The 19,272-nt window shown below is 51.4% G+C and overlaps 1 protein-coding gene across 3 annotated transcripts in view; it reads right to left on the bottom strand.

The window, feature by feature from the left end:
- Positions 1–19,272, bottom strand: part of CAMK2A (calcium/calmodulin dependent protein kinase II alpha) — a 65,117-nt gene that overhangs the window by 23,477 nt on the left and 22,368 nt on the right. For all 3 annotated transcript variants that reach the window (XM_037801108.1, XM_037801109.1, XM_037801110.1), the window contains exons 3-12: positions 18,463–18,522; positions 10,958–11,012; positions 10,139–10,204; positions 9,954–10,026; positions 6,922–7,024; positions 5,551–5,634; positions 5,318–5,412; positions 3,526–3,648; positions 3,140–3,223; positions 1,663–1,705 (exon numbers count right to left, since the gene is read on the bottom strand). In XM_037801108.1, coding sequence (XP_037657036.1) covers positions 1,663–1,705; positions 3,140–3,223; positions 3,526–3,648; positions 5,318–5,412; positions 5,551–5,634; positions 6,922–7,024; positions 9,954–10,026; positions 10,139–10,204; positions 10,958–11,012; positions 18,463–18,522 — 786 coding nt within the window. The remainder of the gene's footprint in view (positions 1–1,662; positions 1,706–3,139; positions 3,224–3,525; positions 3,649–5,317; positions 5,413–5,550; positions 5,635–6,921; positions 7,025–9,953; positions 10,027–10,138; positions 10,205–10,957; positions 11,013–18,462; positions 18,523–19,272) is intronic.

The raw sequence follows: 19,272 nt of genomic DNA on the forward strand, positions 1-19,272 counted from the left end.
TTCAGACCAAGGCTCAGTCAATAAATAAGCTGCTTCCTTCTCTGGGACTCAGTTTGCTCATTTGTAAAATGGGAAATTTGGAGGGATGGGAAGGGGGGTGGACTAGAAAGGGGATCTCAAACTTAAATACTTGCAGTGGCCAGGCGGGTAATGTAAATGAGAGAAGAGGGCCAGCCAAGGGCAAGAATTTTATCTCCTCAAACAAACAAAAAAAGTTATTTTCCCTTTTACTTAAAACACACAGCCCTCTCAAATTTTTGTTTTTCCCACTTTTGTTAGACATGCGTACAGGAACTATGCAAAGATCAAGGGGAGCTGATATCACCTCAGCATTCCAGGGGCAGAGGGAGGGTGTGGCCTGTGGGGAGGGACCCTCAGCTCCAGCCTCCCACTGCCTGGCAAGGTTGTCCTTCCAGAAATCTCACATATTCTGATTTTCAAAAGAAGCCAAAATCTGGGTTCTTCTATGAAATCTCCTGAATTTTAAATGCTGGAAACCAATTCTAAAAACCTGTGGCCCACAAACACATCCATACAGAGATTGACTCTGACCCACTGGCCGCCATTTTGTGAGTTCCGGTCTCGAGTTCCTCAGGGGCCCTTCTGTTGTTAAAAAAAGATTCTGACTGGGTAGCTCATCTTTCAGTTTAAGGAACTACAGGATCCTTGTCTGGGCAGAGAGTGGGAAGGAAGTCCAGTGTGGTGGGAAAGCCGAAGTCTGAAGTTCCAGTACCTTCCCCCTTTGGGTCGTGTTCTTCCCAGCTGGTTAAATGGGCAGGTGGCCCTCTCGGCTGATACAGGTCTGTAGGTGCCTCAGAGCCAACCCCTTGCTGTGGGGGTGGTCACATGTCCACAGCAGCCTTCTCCGGCTGGCCCGAGCCCCAGCCAGAGGATCCCTTAGGTGAGCTTTGCTATATCGGCTCAGCTGCCCTGTCAGCCCTTCTGGGCTCCCCAGACAGAAGCTTCTGGCGGGCACTGGCCTCCACCACTGTCCAAAGTGCCAAGAGGAGTTTCTTCCTAAGCCCTGATGCTAATCTCTTCCCCTTCTCTCTTTGGGGCCCTGCCTTAACCAGCCTGGCTTTGGCCAAGGGCCTGGGAGTCACCTACCCCACACTCCCTGGTGACCCAGCCTGGTCCAGAGCCCTTGCTCTGGGTTGGTCAAACCCGTGCTGAGGGCAGGCTCTGTCGCTCTCTAGCAGTGGGACCTGGGGCAAGTCACAGCTCATTTCCTGAGCTTCGGTTTCCTTATCTGGACACAGGACTGGCACTAGCCCCTCCCACCTGGGAGAATACACAGCTTAGCACAGTGCTCCAATAATGGTGAGGAACTTTGTTACTTGCTGGGCCTGGCTCAGTCCAGCTGGGTCCTGTTCCCCTGCATTCAGGAAGCCATCCCCTCTGGCTGGCCCAGCCTGAGAGCCCCAGCACTGCTGTGAAGTAGGGGAGCTAGACTAAGCCTCTAACCTTTCCTGTTGGGTCCCCAGCTTTGACCTCGGGGCACAAGTATGGGGCAGCTGAGGTAAGTCCTAAGCCATGGGGTCCTCTGCAGCCCCCATTCTCCCCGGGTCCCCTGGCCCAAGGTCACCCAAATATCTGACAGGGCAATGCCCCCCAGCAGACCAGTGCAGGGCATGTTGGTGACTTTGAGATCCCACCACCTACCAGAGAAGTTCCTGGTGGCCAGCATGGTGGTGAGGATGGCTCCCTGGAACAGATAAGAGGAGGGAGAGTGGAGGTGAAGAGGTCGAGGGAGCGGTGGCAGGAGGTGAGGGGTCAGAGGAGAGGCAGAGAGAAGGGAGGGACAGTGGAGAACTGGAGGCAGGTACTTCATTCAGAGACAAACCTTGTACACCTGCCGCTTCCATTTGTCCTCACCCCCACCCGACACCCAGAGACCATCCCCTGCCTCCCCAAAGAAGTCAGAGGCCCAGCTGGACCTTGGCTGGTACATCTCCTGGGACAGGGCCATCCTAGGAGCAGATATTAATAGGTCCTGCTGGCCAGTCAAGGCTGATGGATGGACTCCAAGGACACCTTCTGGTGGGGGCTCCTAAAGGCCAAGGAAGTTTCCTGCCCGAGCAAGGATGGCAGACCCTATGCCCTCGGCCCCCCTACCCCTCATCCTCTGCTCGGTGAGCTCAGCACCTCATCCCTGGGCTCAGAGCCCTGGAGGGTTCTTAATGTGGAAAAGCACTCTTCTGTCAAGTGAGGCACTGGGCGGAGGGCCCTTCTTTTCGGTCAGGCCTTCCAAGGTTCTGACCCTGTTGAATCTGACCCGATCTGTGCCCTCTCTGAGTCCAACAGACTGTGATTTTGAGAATCCCCGATTCTGACATTTTGAGACCCTCCGTGATGTCAAGGCCATCACATCAGGGTGTAGGGGTGGCAATCGGGTCTCCTGGCATCATGCTGACCCCCCCACCTCCATGCCCACATTGCTGCCTGGGAGCCAGGGCCTCGGCATCTGTCAATCATCATGCCCCAGCGTCCTGATGGTGTCTCTGCCCCAGCCAGCCAGGCCCTCGGTTTCTTCTCCTACCAGCTCGTGGGGTCCCCGGCAAGGCCTAGGCCACTGTGGCTGCCTCAGACCCTAGCCCCTGCCCGAGCTTGCAGCTGGGACAGCTCATTCCCACCCAAGCTCTCCTGCCCCAACACCTCTCACCCCCCGAAAACTCTCTCTCCAGCCACAACCCTCCCCGATTTTGCAGCCCCCTCAGGGGTCTCGCTCATGCTTCCCGACTTCTGCTCCCTGTGTCTGGAATGCTCTTCCTACTCTGACCCTGCTTTGGGGCTAATACCTGCTTGTCCTCCGGGTCTCATCTCAAGCACCACTTGCTCCAGGAAAGTTTCCCTGGATCCTGCCCTGGGGAGCCCTGGCTCCTCACCCAGCCCCAGGGTTTGCCCAGTCATAGCACTCACCACTACCCTTTCCCCTCCATTACACTGAGACCACAGTTGGGAGGGGATGGGGTCTAACTCCCAGCTAGCTACCCAAGCCCAGCCAGCAGCCAGCAGCCAGCATGTGTTCAATTGATGCTTGTTGCACGAATGAACTAGCAAGTGAGTCTCTTGGTCTCCATGGAGAGCCAGGCTGAGTGACTCCCATCTCCAGGGGATACTGAGGATGAGGACCTGTTACCTTCAGTTTTCTCCTGGCGTTGAACTTCTTCAGGCAGTCCACGGTCTCCTGTCTGTGCATGCAGGAGGCCACGGTGGACCGGTGCTGGGGGAAAGCGGGAGAGAGGTCTGTGAGCAGGAGGCAGACTGGAAGACAGACCGACCTGGGGGCCCCTCAACAGGGCATATTAAGAGAGGTATGGTTGGCATCTTGAGGGAACAAGACTTTGTTATAGTGTAGCAGGATGCTTAGCATCCCTGACACCAGACCTGAAATGGCTCCCCATTTCCCAGTTCCCCCTGAGAACCCCAGGATAGTCAGAGTCTCCTGGATTAAGCCCCACCTTGGCCCCACAGACCCTGAGATCCGGAGGGGTTTCTGGAGGCACCCTGCTGAGGAAGGCTCACCGAGATCCAGGGGTGCTTGAGGGCCTCAGCAGCCGTGATGCGTTTGGATGGGTTGATAGTCAGCATCTTATTGATCAGGTCCTTGGCTTCTGGCGTGACAGTGTCCCATTCTGGTGATGGGAACTGGAAGGGGCAGAGGGGCCAGGTTTGCCCAGCCTGCCCCAGGCCACCCCTGCGATCCCCTAGCCCCTGTCTGGCAGGGGAGCAGGCAGGGGTCCCACTGCCTGCTCACTTGGGCGTCAGCAATCAAGAGGAATCAGGGCTCCTCAATGTGGGAACCCTTCTGGACAGAGCTCCCTGACCCCAGGACCAATTGGAACATGAGCAGAGAGGAAGGAAAACCCCCTCTGTGATGCTGAGGTTGTGCCTTATCTGAAGAGGAACAGGCCATGGTTAAAGCCCAGGCTGCAGACCCAGAAGGCCTGGGTTCAAGTCCTGGCCCTGCCTCTTCCTGACTGTGTGACCTTGGGTAAGTCAAGTGGCCCCTTGAGCTGCCCCTAGAGATATTGTGAGGGTTAAATATAGCATAAAATACAGGGTGCACCAGGATAGAGAATGAGGCTAAAGAATGGGGAGCGGTTGCTTAATATGTGTAGAATATTTAGCTAGGGTGAACTTAAACATTTATAAGTGGACAAAGGTAATGGTAGCACATTATTGTGAGAATAATTAATAGTGCTGAATGGTGTGTGTATGTGGCGGAAAGTGGAAGTTTAGAGTCATGTATGTCACCACAAGGAAAGTTGGAGATGAAAACATGGAAACATATAGCCCAGTGAATCTCGTGGTGGACAGTATCCGTGATTAACTGTACAAATATAAAAAAGCTCTTTCATGAACTAGAGCAGATGTGTGACACTATCAGAAGGAGTTAATAAATAGGGGTTTATGGGAAAAAATTGTAGCTATTGCAAACTATGAACTATAGATAACAGTAATATTTTAATACTCTTTCAATAGTAACAAATATACCCCAATATTATGGGTCAGTAATGAGGGGGATAAGGAGTATGGGAGGATTTGGGTTTTATCTTTAGATTTTATTTCTCTTCTAGAGTAATGAAAATGTTCTAAAATTGATCTTGGGGTTTGATGCACAACTATGTGATGATACTGTGAGCCAGTGATTGTATACTTTGGATGGTTTGTATGGTATGTGAATATATCTCATAAAATGGGGGAGGGAAAGCAACTTGCAAAAAAAGAAAGAACACAAAAACACATGATGCCTAACTTGGTAGGTGTCAACTACACCAAACAACAGTATAGCTTGGTAGTTAAAAGCCTGGGTGCTAGAGCCAGACTGCCTGGGTTCAAATCCCAGCTCTACCATTTCTTAGCTGTGTGTCCTGGGCAGTTACCTAATCGCTCTGTGCCTCAGTTTCCCTCTCTGTAAAATGGGGGAGAATAACAGTACCTGTGTCATCAATCGGCATGAAACTAAGTAGAATAAGATATGTAAACCATTTACAAGGGCGCTGAATAAATATTAGCTATTATTATTACTTTTATATAGAGAGAAACAAAAACATGGCTCCATGGCCTTCTCCCTGACTCCTCAGTCTGCTTTGGTGCTGCTTTTGCCTCTTGGGGCCCCTTGGGATAGAACCCATCACTTTGAGCTCCCGATCAGTAGGTGTGCCATGTTCGTCTTCTTCCCTAGAAGGCAGGGGGGCCTAAGCAGGGTGGGAGCTGGGAGGGAGGTGTCCCAGTCTCGATCTCGGGAGCATTGGCTTTCACTGGGAGGGGACCTGGGTGCGAGGGTCGTGGGGGAGAGAGGTGTGACACTCACATCATAGGCGCCAGCCTTGATCTGCTGGTACAGGCGGTGCTGGTCCTCATCCCAGAAAGGGGGGTATCCAACCAGCAGGATGTACAGGATGACCCCTGGGGAGAGGACCAGGAGAACCTTCAACCCCCCGCGGGGAGGAGAGACGAAGGGGGCGGGCGGGGGAGCGTGATGGAGAACCAGAGTGGGGGTGGCCGGGGCGATGAAGGGGCCTTCTGCTCCCAGCATGGACTCACCACAGGCCCACAGGTCCACAGGCTTTCCATACGGGTCCTTCCGCAGCACTTCTGGGGAGAGGTATCCGGGCGTCCCTGCGAACCCTGCTCCCCAGACACACAGACAGGCAGACACACAGACAGAGTTTGGCATGTAAGTAACCTGGTGCAAGAACCTGCTGGAAGAGGGGATGAGGGTTGCCCTGGAGATGGGGGAACAACCCTCCAATTTGGAGGTTGCCTCATACAACCCCAGCAGACCAAGGTCAGGAAGCCCTGGCCTGGGGAGCCAGCAAAGCCTCTAGACCAGGGTCAAGAAATACAGAGCACACATCACCACTCCCCCTCCAGCGTCGGTGGCAGAAACCATCAATCAATCACAGAGCTGCTGCCCGCTGAGTCCTGACTGCTCTTAAGTCCCCACACATCCCTCCCAGCAGTCACAACCAATCAACTGATGTGAAATCAATTTGCCATGCTAGCCCCAAGCTGGGAACTGAGTCCTTGGCCACTCCCCCTTCCCTTCTAAGAGCTCATCATGGGGTGTCTCGAGTCCTGTTCCTGACCCTGGCTATGCCCCCGAGGCCCAGAAAGATCTTTTTACTTCCTGGCCATGGTTCCCTCATCTGTCAAATGGAGAATTAGGGATTCCTATCTTAGATACCTCTCAGCATTGATGGGAGGATTCATTGAAATAATGGACACTCAGAGTATTTTAGCACATAACTCTAAGACTAGCTACTATTTAGTGGGCTAAGCATCAGGCTGAGCACTTTACATGCCTGACCTCATTTAATCCTCACAACAGCTCTTGAGGAACATATTATCTTCATTGACAGAGAGGAAACAAAGGCTCAGAGAGGTGAAATTATTCACCCCAAATCACATACTTTGTATGTAGCAGAGTTGGTATTTAAACCCAGAGCTCTGGCTCTTAACCTGTGATCCATTCTGCCCACTATAAAAGTACCCCTAGATAGCAAAATTATTCTAAAATCTCAAAAAGCACCAGATCATCTGAGCTAAAGTCCTGGCTTTATCTCTTTTAAGCTTCCTTGGCCTTTTCCCGGTTTCTTAGCCTCTGGTTCCTCAACTGCAAAATCAGGATAATAATTTCCAGCACCCAGACAATTAGGGGAATCTCAAGCCAATAACAAAGATGTGTGCCCATGTGATGGAGCCCTGCTACTGTTTTAATGATAACAATATCCCTGATCCCGGCCCCCAGGGAGACAGACCAGGCTAAGCCCACTGACCTGGAAAGGCCCTGACTGTGGAGTGGCCCCTCAGCCGTCTCCAGCCCACCCCCGCTCTGGCAGAGGCGTCCTAGAGGCAATGGGTCAAAACAAAGACTGGACCCCAACATCCTTTCCAACCCCCACCTCCACTCACCAAACCACGCCTGCTGCTCCCCCTCCACCTCTATGGCCAGGCCAAAGTCGGCCAGCTTCACCGCAGCGCCTTTGAGCTTGGAGGCCAGCAACAGATTCTCCGGCTTCCCAGGACCAGATTGAAGAGGGAGAAAGTGGAAGAAAGGGCCAAGAGAACAGTCAGCAGATTGAGAACGTCACCTCTCGGGGGCCTGCACTTACAGGAAGAGCAGCTGGATGATGCAGGGGCTCCCTGCCACCACCTGCAGCCACAGGGCCCTGAGCATCGGCCCCCAGGGAGAGGCCACCGGACAGCAAGGCCTCCATCTTCTGCAAAAGGAAGACCCTTCCTTCACCAGCCAGATCCTCAGGGTCTGGAGCTAGGGCTGAGGTGAGGGAGAGGGGAACAGCCACCACCACCACCACAGTAGGGAAGAAAAAGCAACATTCACTGTGGCCCTACTATGTGTCAGCCACTGAGCTAAGTGTTCTGCATACATCATCTCATTTATTTGTCTCAGCAGCCCTTCGGGTAGGTATTAGTATCTCCATTTTTCCACCATGGCCCTCTTACATCCCCTGAAACAGTCCCACTCTTTCCCACCTCTGGGCCTTTGCACATCCTGTCCCCACTGCCTGGCTCGCTATCCTTCCAAGCTTCACAGGGCTGCCCCTTCTCTTCATCCAGCTCTCACCCTCATGTCACCTCAAAGAGGCTCTCCACAACTATGCCATCAAAATGAGGAGGCCCCAGGTGTCGCCTGTCTTAACTGTTTTTACCTTCATAAAATTTATTGCAATTTGTAATGATGTTCCCATCTGTCATGTGCTTGTTCATTATCTGTCCCCCCTAGTAGAATTGAGTTCCTTATCTGCCCCATCCAGCACTGTGCCACTGTGCACCAACATCTAGGACAGTGGGTGGCACCTAAGTATTTGTCATCTATTTAAGGGTGAGGAAGCTGAGGCTCAGAGAAGTTAAGCAACTTGGCCAAAATCACACAGCTGTTAAGTGATAAAGCCAAAATCAAGGTGAAGTCTGATTGCAGAGCTACTCTCTGAGCCCCTCTAGGCTGAAAGATGGTGGGACTTGTACATGGACCCAGCAGCTGACCTGGGAAGGGCCCACTCCTGGCTTCTCAGTGTGGAGGCCGTCACCCCCTGGGGTCCCTCCACCTCCTGCTAGGTGTTGAGGACTGAAAGGGGGTAGCTTGGAGTGTGGGGTCTACAGTTGGATAGTCCCTGCTTTGAATTCCAGTGCTGCCACTTCTACACTGTGGGCCTTGGGTGAATTACTTCATTTTTCTAAGATTTAATTTCCTCCTCAGAAAAAACAAGGATATGCCTCCCTTATGGGGTGGGGTCAAGATTACCTGAGACAAACCATGTACAGCGTTTAGCAGTGGCCTCCAGTAAGTGCCTGATAAACATTAGTATTTATATCTTCTGTTGGGGCAGGGGCTCAGAGTCTCTGGAGACAGCAGTTTGCAATCCTCTCTGACCCCCTTTCTCCCTTTCTGAGGGGTCCTACAACTGACCTTTCACTGCCCAAAGCTAGACAGGACCCAAACAAATATAGCTCCCGTCTGCCCGGCTCACTAAGGCCTCTTCTGTCCTCTGGGGACCGCGCTGCCAACATGACCTGGGTCTTGGTAGCTGTCCTGCCCTGATTTGATGAATGTGTCACTAATTAATCTATCCAGAATGGCCTAAATTTGGGCTGCCTCTCCTTCCTCCTTCCATGCAGGGCCGTAGCTATAACGGGAACAGGCCCTCGGGGAGAGCGGCCCTGCAGTCAGGCCAGAGACCCTCTCGGAGCACACACTTACCTACGGGTCTGCACTGAGCCACACGGAGCTCACTTGGGGCTCCAGTGACAAGCTGCGGACTGCCTGTGCCAGCCAGAGGTGGGCAGGGGTTCTCTTCAGAGTGTGGTGCCCCAAAGAGAGGCCTGGACCGACTGGAACATGCCCAGAGAGGGCACGCGGGATGAGGAGGGCCTGGAAATCATGTCCCAGCTGGGAAAGGGGGGTGCAGCCTGCAGAGACGTGGGAACTACAACAAAGCTGCACCCAAGTCCCTCCAGAGCTATTTCAAACCGGAGGCTTGATCTCTGTGGCCCCAGAGGGCAAAACTGGGGTTCACAGGCGAAAATCCCACCGCAGGAAAAATCGAAGGATACTTCTCCTAGGATACAGGGGCTACCCCAAGGGAAATATGTGCCTTGACACTGAAGATCAAAAAGTAGAGGCTCCAAGGACACCTGGAAGGGTTACCCTAGAAGGGGCTTATGCAGAAGCAGGAGCTGGGTTGAGTGGTTTTTTGGCACCAGCCCACGGAGGGCACAGGATCTAGGGTCATGAACTGCATGCCCTTGGACAAATCCTCTGGGCTCCTTAGACCTTACTTTCCTGCTCTGCCAAATGGGTGGAACTTATAGGCTGCCAGCTGCTGATGCCACGAGGTCCAGCAGAGAGAGCCCAGGAAGTCTCTGCCAATGGGCCAGGCTATGCGACTGGTGCCAATCCCAGAGTCCACACCTGCTGAGCCCGGTCAGTCTCCTCCTTCAGGTGGGAAGAGGGGGACTCTGAGAGCCCCAAGTCCTGCTTTTGTCACCCTCTGGCCTGCCAGAGACCGCAGGAACAAGAGTAAAACGTGTCTATGTACCAGACGCTGTGCTATCTCATTTGACATCTTCGCCAGCCCCTTGCAGAGGTTGCTATGGCAACCCCCATCGCAAAGAAGCCGAGGCTCAGAGAGGTTAAGATACTAGAGGCCATGCAGCTAGAAAGTGGCCTGGCTGGGATTTGAACCCAGCTGTCCCCCCTACAGGCAGTCTCAGATGTCCACTGCAGGCCCCTGGCCTGGCACCCAGCACGTGGGGCTGGGAGTTAGAGACTCAGATTCCAAACCCAGACGCTCAATGTCCCTGTGCCTGGTTTCCTCATCTGAACAGTGGGGAAAACATTCCCCACCCAGCCTAAGTCAGGGAAGTTAAAGGGGCTCTGCTAATGCCCCTGGCTCTGCAGGGCCAGGGTGGGAGCCCAGGCTCACCTTCAGGTCCCGGTGCACCACGCCCATCTGGTGGCAGTGCAGCACGGCCTCCAGGATCTGCTGGATACAGTGGCTGGGGAGATAGGGGGAAGGGACTCCATGTGAGGACAGCCTCCTCGGAGTCCGTGCAGGCCAGGGTGCCCCTGCCCCTGGGTGCCACTTGCCAGGCCACACCTGGCACTCACCTGGCATCGGCCTCACTGTAATACTCCCGGGCCACAATGTCTTCAAACAGCTCCCCGCCAGTGACCCTGGGGAGACAGGCAAGGAGTCACCCCTCCCACAGAGGCCACACAGGTGCTGCCTCGTCTGGAGGCGTCTCCAGGAGACTATGGACTGGCCCCAGGGACCTCAGAACCTCAGCCCCAAAAGGAGGGGGTGGGTAGGGCCAAAGGACCCTACGGTGGGTGGTGGGCACTGGGGGCATCCCCTGCTTCAACCTGCTTCCTAGTTCCAGCACGCCTTCCCTTTTCCCCCCTCCATCCCCTGTCTTTCCCCCCACCTCTCCAGGTTGGAGTTCCAACTGTGTGGGACACTGGAACTCATCCCTCTGGATCATTAGGCTTGTGGGAGGTTCAGGGCTGTTTTTCACAGATGATACCAGTATCACTGCATTTCGCTGCCAATCCAGGAACCACCACAGCCTAGCATTTCATTATCACTTTTCTTTAAATCGACTAGCCTTAAAAACTTAAACTTATTCCAAAAGGAAACTTTATCTCATCACTGTAAAAGGAAAACTAGATCACTGGCCGTAAATAGAAGAGAAACAAAAATAAACATGCAACTGCAAAGTTAAAAGTGCGTGTTGGTGCATCATGAAAACCAACACGCACAGCCTGGGTGGCAGGCCCACCACATTTTGGGACCCTCCAGACCAGAAGAGGGAATTCAGTCCAGCCTGGGGATGTTTGGGACCCCCCAGCCCAAGGGACCCAGAGAGGTCATTCCAGCTCAGACTGCCCCCGATACCCCTGGCACATCCCAGGTGGGGCCAGACTCACAGGTCAAAGATCAGGTAATGATGTCCCTCCTCAGAGATGCTGTCATGGAGTCGGACTGTGGGAGGGACAGGCAGCCAGTTACAGGCAGGGCAGACCACTCGCCACCCCCACCTTCCCTCCACATCCCTGTATTGCCAGCATTCCAATTCCTCAGACAGCCGTGGGGTACGAACGAGGTCCCCAGGCTCTGTGGCAAATGCAGGTGAACAAGGGGACACTGCACCACGGAGTGTTCACAGGTACTTTGGCATCACACAAAGAGGCGTGGGTGTAAAGGCAAAGGACCCCTCTGTTTTGGTCAAACCTTGGTCCCCTCCACTTTCCAAGGCCTCAGTTTCCTTGCTGGGTAGGTTGATGTCATGGAAAGAGCCTGTGGCTCCATCATGAAAGTAAAAAGACAACCTATAGCAGGGGAGAAAATATTTGGAAACCACATAGCTGATAAGGGTTTAATGTCCAGAATATAGAAAGAAATCCTTCAACTTTACAACAGAAAGACAAACAACCCAATTGAAAAATGGGCAAAGGACTTGAATAGACATTTCTCCAAAGAAGATACACAAATGGCCAAAAGGCACATGAAAAGACACTCAACATCATTAGCCGTATGGAAATGCAAATCAAAGGCACAATGAGACATTCACTCATATCCACCAGAATGGCTATGATTAAAAAAATGGAAAATTGCAAGTGTTGGAGTGGAAGCAGAGAAATAGGAACATCCGTTCATTGTTTGTGGTAATGGGAAACGGTGCAGCCACTCCAGAAGACAGTTTGGCAATTCCTCAGGAAGCTAAGTACAAAATTACTATATGACCCAGCAATTCCACTTCTAAGTATTTACCCCAAAGAATTCAAAACAGAGATTCAAACAGATATTTGCACACCAATCATAACATTTTTCACAATTACCAAAAGAGGGAAGCAATCCAAATGTCCATCAACTGATGAACGGAGAAACAAAATGTGGTATATACAGAAGATGGAATATTATTCAGCTATGAAAAGGAACGAAATACTGATGCATGCTACAACATGGATGACCCTTGAAGACATTGTGTTTATTGAAATAAGCCAGGCACAAAAGGACAAATACTATATGATCTCACTGATAGGAAATAATTAGAATAAGCAAACTCATAGAGTCAGAAACTAGAATACAGGTTACCAGAGGCTGGGATGAGGGTAGGGAATGGGAAGTTATTGCTTAACTGGTACAGAATTTCTGCTTGGGGTGATAGAAGAGTTTTGGTCATAGATGGTGGCAATGGTATCACAACATTGTGAATGTAATTAAGAGCACCAAATTACATATTTGAATATGGTTAAAAGGAGAAATTTTAGGTTGTATATACATTACTAGAATAAAAACTAAAAAGAAAAAACAAACATAGGACTGTACAACACAGTGAACCCTAATGTAACTATGGAGTATAACTAATAAGACAATTATAATAATAGTCTTTCATCAGTTGTAACAAAGGTACCACCACACCAAGGCAAGGTGTTAATAATGGGTATATGGGAACTCGGTATTTTTCACATCATTTTTCTGAAAAAACTGCAACTTCTCTAATTTTAAAAGAGCCCATGACTCAGATCTCTGCCACTTACTGGCTGTGTGACTTTGAGCAAGCTGCTGTGCCTCTCTGAGTCTCCATTTCCTTGCCTGGACCGTGAGAATGTAGCGCTGGGACCAGCAGGGTTAATGTGAAAGTCCCGTGAAGTAATGCATGGCGCCTGGCACACAGTAGGTTCTCACTCCGTGGTGGCCCTGAGCTTTCACCCCCACTCTGCTCCCAGCTTTGAGGAGATAATAGAACCTCGTGGAGGTGGGAGTGACAGCGGTCCCTGAGCCCAGGCGTGCTGAGAAACTGTCATCTCTTCATACCTCATTTACCAGGAACAGAGGCCAGGCTCCCAGGAGCCCAGAGCTCCCCAAACCTCCCCCTATGCTTCCAAAAAGGAAGGGCCTGAGGCCTGGGGCTGACTCTGGGGGCTCTGCACGCTGCCAGCCGAGGTCGGGGTTCACATCCTTCTCAACGCCATAAACTGGAAGTGTTCATGGGTGCGGGGCGGGGGGATGGCTTGGCAAGTTATGATACATCCACACGATGGAAAATTGCACAGCTGTTAATATACTGCGGCAGTTACGTATCCACTGGTTCAGAATCATCTCCAAATTATATTGTTTGGCGAAAAAGCAAAGTGCAAAATAGTGGACAAGATACTTTTAGAAAAGATGCATTTAAGTGTATATGTAGCCTAAGTGTCTCGGATGATACAGAGAAGCTGGCATAGGGGGCACTTCTGGGAAGGGGAATTAGAGGAGTAGGTTCACAAGAGGAGCAGACTTATCTTTCACTATAAACCCTAGTCCCATCTGAATTTTTGCCACATGCATGTATTTCTGATTTTTATTGAGTACCCTGAATTGTTCATGGGCTCCACATCTGCACATGAGGTTTGGAGAGAGGATCGAGGAGCAGGTAGCAGGTACCCCACAGTGGGTGCCCACAGGGGAGGGAGATGGGATGGAGGATGAATAGGACACAAACTTAAATAAATTTTTAAAAAAAATTCTTACATGATGATACATATTTATAAATAATGACTGAAATTTTTAAATATATTTTAAAACAATCAAAGCAGTTTGCCTCACATCACATAGAATCACACTTTAATTTTTTACTAACATTTTATTATAAAAATTTCTGAACATAACACCCATATACCCTCCACCTAGATTCTGATTAATATTTCCTATACTTGCTTTACCACATTTATATCCATTTCTCTGTCTACCCATTAATCTATTTTAATCTTTTAAAGTATATTAAAGTAAATTGCCTGCTTAATTTTTGAAATGTTTATGTTTATATGTAGTAGATGCTATTGCTCTAGGGTTTATTTAATACAGTCAAATCTGAATTTCAGATAAACAATTTTTTAGTAGAACTATGTTCCAAATATTGCATGCATGGGACATACTTACTAGAAAACATTTTTTGTTCATCTGAAATTACAATTTAACTGGACATTCTATCTATTTTTTTGTGCTGAATCAAGACACCCTACATTGGTATCCTGCCCAGATCCTTTTTGTCAGGTTAGTGCATCCATCTCCCGGCTGCTGGGAGGACCGGCTGCTAACAACTCACAGTCGCCCCCTTGTCTGGAGAATTGCCCTTGGCTGATGGAGCCCCCTGCCTACAATGTCGCCTGCAGCCTCAACCAATGGCTGACTAACAGTGTGTGTGTGTGTTGGAGGGTGGGGGGTACGAAGGGCGGTCCCTCTTGCCTTGGGAGGGGACAACACTGCTATGTGATTTCTGCTCTGGAGGCCTCCCTGCTCCCCTACTTGGAATTAGGTCAAAGTTAGACTTCCCTGAAACCACATCCCTTCCTTGGTTCTTTCTCTTCTCTATCCTATTTCACCCATCCCGTATAGGTGATCCCTGGGAGTACATCTTCAGTAAATCACGAGCACCTGGATCCCTGTCTCAGGCTCTGCATCTGGGAACCTAACCTGAAATAGTGTGCATTGGTGCACTTGAGAAAAATCTGGAAGCATAGAGCATAAAATGTTTGCCCTAGATGGTGGAGTTATCGGAGCTACTTTTTAAATGATCAGTCTTCTCGTTTATCTATAATAAAGTTGCATTATTTGTGTATCACAATAAAGTTTTGGAAAAGAACCTTTCCTCTCCCCACTTCCTCCAAGCAGACTCTGGTGGGAGAGTGGGGGGGGGGGGGGGGCGGCGGTGCTTTGTGCCTAGCCTGTCCCAGGCGGTTGCGTGAGTCTTTAGCTTCCCTTTCCTGAGTGTGAGAACCTCCAGGAAGCCAGCTGTGGCCAGAATCATTTTGGGAAGGGCTTTTAGAAATGGTCAGTGGCCCCTTGGGAGGAACCCCCAGAAGACTGAGGTCCCAAACCCACCTTCTCATCAGGAGTGCCAACCCCTTTAGGGGCTCAGAAAAATGGAAATAATTGGGGGTTGGGGTGGGGGTTCCCTCAAGGCTGTCTCTAGCTCAGATTGGTGCCTTTGGCTGGTTATAAAAGGCTGCCCCACTGAGAAGCTGCAGCCCAGCTGGGTGAGGAGGACTCAGGCTGGTTTTCAGCCCCCACTTAGGCAGTGCACAACCTGTGTAGTTGTACAGGAGGTATGTTTCTGTTCCCAAGAGAAGTGTGTATGTATAGGTGGTGACTAAGGGCTTGTCCCCTTGGCTCAGGGAGGGACAACTCTGCAATGAATAAGATCTTGGGGCCAAGGAAGCAGGGCTCATTCCAATGCTGTTTTTACACACAAAGCTTCCCCTCCCATCAACAGAGTCCACTTTAAGGAATAACTCAGCCCGGAGCCCAAGAGAAAAGGCCCATTTGAAGGGTAACAGGCCATTGGCTGGGGCAGTAATGGCCCCATCTCCCGGTGGAGTGATTGGCATGTCCATGTCCATTGAGTTATGCTGTCATTTTTTGGCTTTTTAAACTATTGCGATAGAACAAACAAACCTGCAACGTAGTTTTCATTTCTGTAGCTGGATTCATGAATTTCTGACATTCCTGTCACATTTCCAGTTATAATTTTTCTCTTGGAAAATTGAATGGGAGTACTTGTTCCCCTAATCACAGGAGCCCCTGACAGCACACTCCTGAGGCCCACCTGGGAGGCTGAGTAGAATGACTGGGTTCACTGCTCAGCTCCACCTCTTACAAGCTGTGTGACTTTGGGCAAATGAGTCAACCTCTCTACACCTCCATTCCTAGCAATAGTATTCCACTGGACTGCTCCAGGAAATTAATGAGATGATGCTCCTAAAGCGCTTAGTCTAATACCTGGTGCTAGGAAGAATTCACTAAATGAAGTCATCATCCTCTTCATCATCAGTCAAGCACACTTCCCTTCCCCACCCCAAATCATCTACTGGTCTCTCAGGTTGTCCTTAACACAGTCCAAGTCCCCTGCTCCCTGGGGTGGCCTTCTGGGGTCTGCCTCATCTGCAGGTGGTAATTGTCCAGAGAGCAGAGTACTGTCCACCCCCAAGCAGGATCAGGGAGATAAAGATGCTTTCCCACTCATGGCACAGTTCATGGCACCGTTGGACTGACCTGGACTGAGCCAGGGACCTCCCTGACTTGGAATTCTTGGGAGCCACAACCAGTAATCCAGGATGGACTCACTAAGCAGGTGGGATAGGCCTTGGCCTGGGTTTCTCCAGGCACAGACTTGCCTCACAGGTTCTGCACCCCAGCTGCCAATCTTTGTACCTCCTTAGGCAGAATACAACCTACTTTGAAGGGAGATGATTGGCAGATCAGGAAGGGGCACCCTCTGGGATCCTTCCAGCCCTCATAATAGCTCAAGGTTCTTCTGAGAGTTTTCCCGGTCTGGGACACTCAGCTCTGCTCCCCAGCTGCCTGTGCATTGGCCACCCCCACCCCAATACTCAATCCTTCCACACGTCCTCTGCACGTAGAAGAAGCCTTGGCACATGGTGGGTCCTTTGATGCACTTGACATCTGGTGAATGAATGAATGGAGTAAATGACTCGATGATGATGAAGATGATGAGCTACCACTTCTGAGCATTTACCACGTGCCGGGCTTTGCTTACAATATCTCATTTAACCCTCCCAACATTCCTAGAACGTGGGTTCCATAATTATCCCCTCTTCACGGAGGAGGATTCTGAGGTGCAGAGGTTCACAGCCTTCTCAAGCTCAAACACAAGCGGCAGCGCTGGGATTTGAACCCAGGTATGGCTGACTCCACAACCCATTCCCTTAAGCACCATGGTACATATAGTGCCTCCAGTGATGACCAAACACTTTGATAACTTCAGGGAATGATAATCTCATGGTGGAGCTTCAGGCTAGAGGATAAATCTTCAGGTAAGGCTGTTCTGTGGGAAGGTGTAGATTGAGGAAGGGGGGGGTAGCTTAATGATAATAAAACACTGACCTTGGGACTACCATTGGGTTGTGTTTTATTTAATCATCATGATCCTATGAGGTAGTTATCATTCCCATTTTCCAGATTAGAAAACTGAGCTTCAGAATGGTTAACATGCCCAAAGTCACACAGCAATTAAACTGCAAACCCAGGATTTGAGCTGAGATCTGTCAGCCCCAGAACTGACAGCTTACTTCTCCCATTACAGCCGGGAATGAGAGGGAGAAGGGGAGGGGGCACTGACCCAAGACAGCTGCAATTACTCAGCAACACACACTCCCCGCCTCCTTCCTCCACAGCCGACAGCCTTAATAAGAACCGTGGGATTTTATTGTCAGAGATCACTCACAACCCCTCTGTCAGACAGTTGGGAAGTTGGAGGCCCGGAGAGGGAAGGCACAGCCCAGGCCACCAGTGAGGAAGTTAGCAGGTCAGGGGCCAGGATCCAACACAGTCCTCCCAGCAAGCCCCCCCTGCTGCCGCTTCTCTGATTCTGGCCCTGGAGCCTTTGGCTGCTGTTTGTGCAGCTCTGCTCCCCTTCCCAGGCGCGGGGGGAAGGGGAGGTGCCTTCTGGGTATAAATAGCAGATGGAGACGCTTCTCTCCAGCAGGAGAGTTAACCCTTGGGGCCCTGGGCACAAAGAGATGTTTCTCTCCTGAGGGAGGAGGTGTGGTAGCCATTGGACTTGGAATATTCCTTAGAGAACACCTTGACATTGGTCCTCAAAGTGTGGTCCATGAACCAGCAGCCTCAGCCTCACCTGAGAGCACGTCAGAAATGTAGTATCTCAAACCCCATCCCAGACCCACTGATTCAGACTCAGAGCTCAAATGATTAAAGAAGGAGAAGCAGTGGTCCAGACGTCCTCTCCTTGTGAAGATGGGGAAAAGTGGCTCAGAGAGGGCAGTGTTCCTGCTCAAGGTCACCCAGCCATGCCCTGGCAGAACCAGATCTAAAATCTGCACTCCTCCCCTCATGATTCAGTATCCTGACAGGCAGGGATGCGGGCCCCCAACCACAGATCGTAGCTCAAATCTTGGGTTTGCAGCATGGAGCAGGGGTAGGGAGGGGAGGTGGGGCAGTGACGGACGTGTGGTTTTGGGGCCTGCCTCTCCACGCAACTTCACTCGACCCCTGGGTCCGGTGAGGCGGGCAGAGCCACTGGGCCAGGCTGACTCAGCATGGGGGTGAGTCTGGGGGTTGGGCCACGCAGCCAAGACCAACCTTTTCCCTCCTGGCCTATTTTCGTCTCTCTCTCCGAGCTTCGGGAGGTTTCCTGAAACAGCTTTTCTGAAGGAGGCTGCCGGCAGCGTGGGCTGGGAGGAAGGGCCCCTTTTCACCTTCCCCCCAACCAAGCTGGTGTCTGCAGAGTGTGGAAACCGTTAAAGACCCACCCCCGCCCCCCCCCACTTTCCCATCCCCACCACTGCCATCCTCGGAGAAGAGAGCTGCTGCTCACCCATGAAACACCCACGTACCAGGACAGCCGGGAGCAGATCCGACACCCACACCCCACCCTGCCCCTGCACCCCTCATTCGGCCCCCCAAGCCTCACCGATGTTGGGGTGCTTCAGCAGGCGGCAGATGCGGGCTTCACGCTCCAGCTTCTGATGGTCTGAAACACAGAGGCCCAGGTGAGGTCCAGGTGAGAGGAGGAGCCTCTGCCCGCCCCACCTCTCCCTCCTTGCAGCCTCTTATAATCTCCACCTCCCAGGGAGGCCACTGTGGGCTGGAAAAGCTTGCCTTTCAGCCAGGGTCTCTGGGTTCTCCAGGGAGGCAGTGCCACACAGGGGAAAGAAGGAGAGGCCTGGGTTGCAGTGTCTCAGGCAAGTCTCTTCCCCTCTCTGGGCCTCAGTTTCCAGGGCTCTTCCTGTATAAGGTCCAAGCTCCCTCACATAGCCTGTAGTGCCCTCCGAGGTCTGGCTCCTGCTGCCTCCTCCTCCAGCCCCATCCCTCAGGATCTACACACTGGCCGGACTCATGGGCTGAAAATCATTTCTCCAAGCATACCCTGCTCAGCCTCTCACTTTGGGGCCTTTGCACACGTGGTTCTCTCTGTCTAGAACACTCCCAGTCAACCTCCTGCTTGTTGTTCACTGGCCATCATTCCCTCCTACCCATCCTTAAATGTCACCACCTCCTGGAAGCCTGCCCTGACTGCCAGGCAGGTAGGGGGCCCCTCCTCTGTGTTCTCACAGCCCCCTGACAGCATATTCCACTCTGTGTCATGAAATCTATATCCTTGAGGGCAGGGTTTGGTCTCTGTTGAACCCTAGGCTTCTTCTAGCTGAACGCCTGGCACATAGCAGGTGCTCAAAAAAAAAAAAAATAATAGTACAAAAGAACAAACAATTGAATGATTGAA

The sequence above is a fragment of the Choloepus didactylus genome, chromosome 13 (genome assembly GCF_015220235.1).
Source record: "Choloepus didactylus isolate mChoDid1 chromosome 13, mChoDid1.pri, whole genome shotgun sequence".
NCBI classification, from domain to species: Eukaryota; Metazoa; Chordata; class Mammalia; order Pilosa; family Megalonychidae; genus Choloepus; species Choloepus didactylus.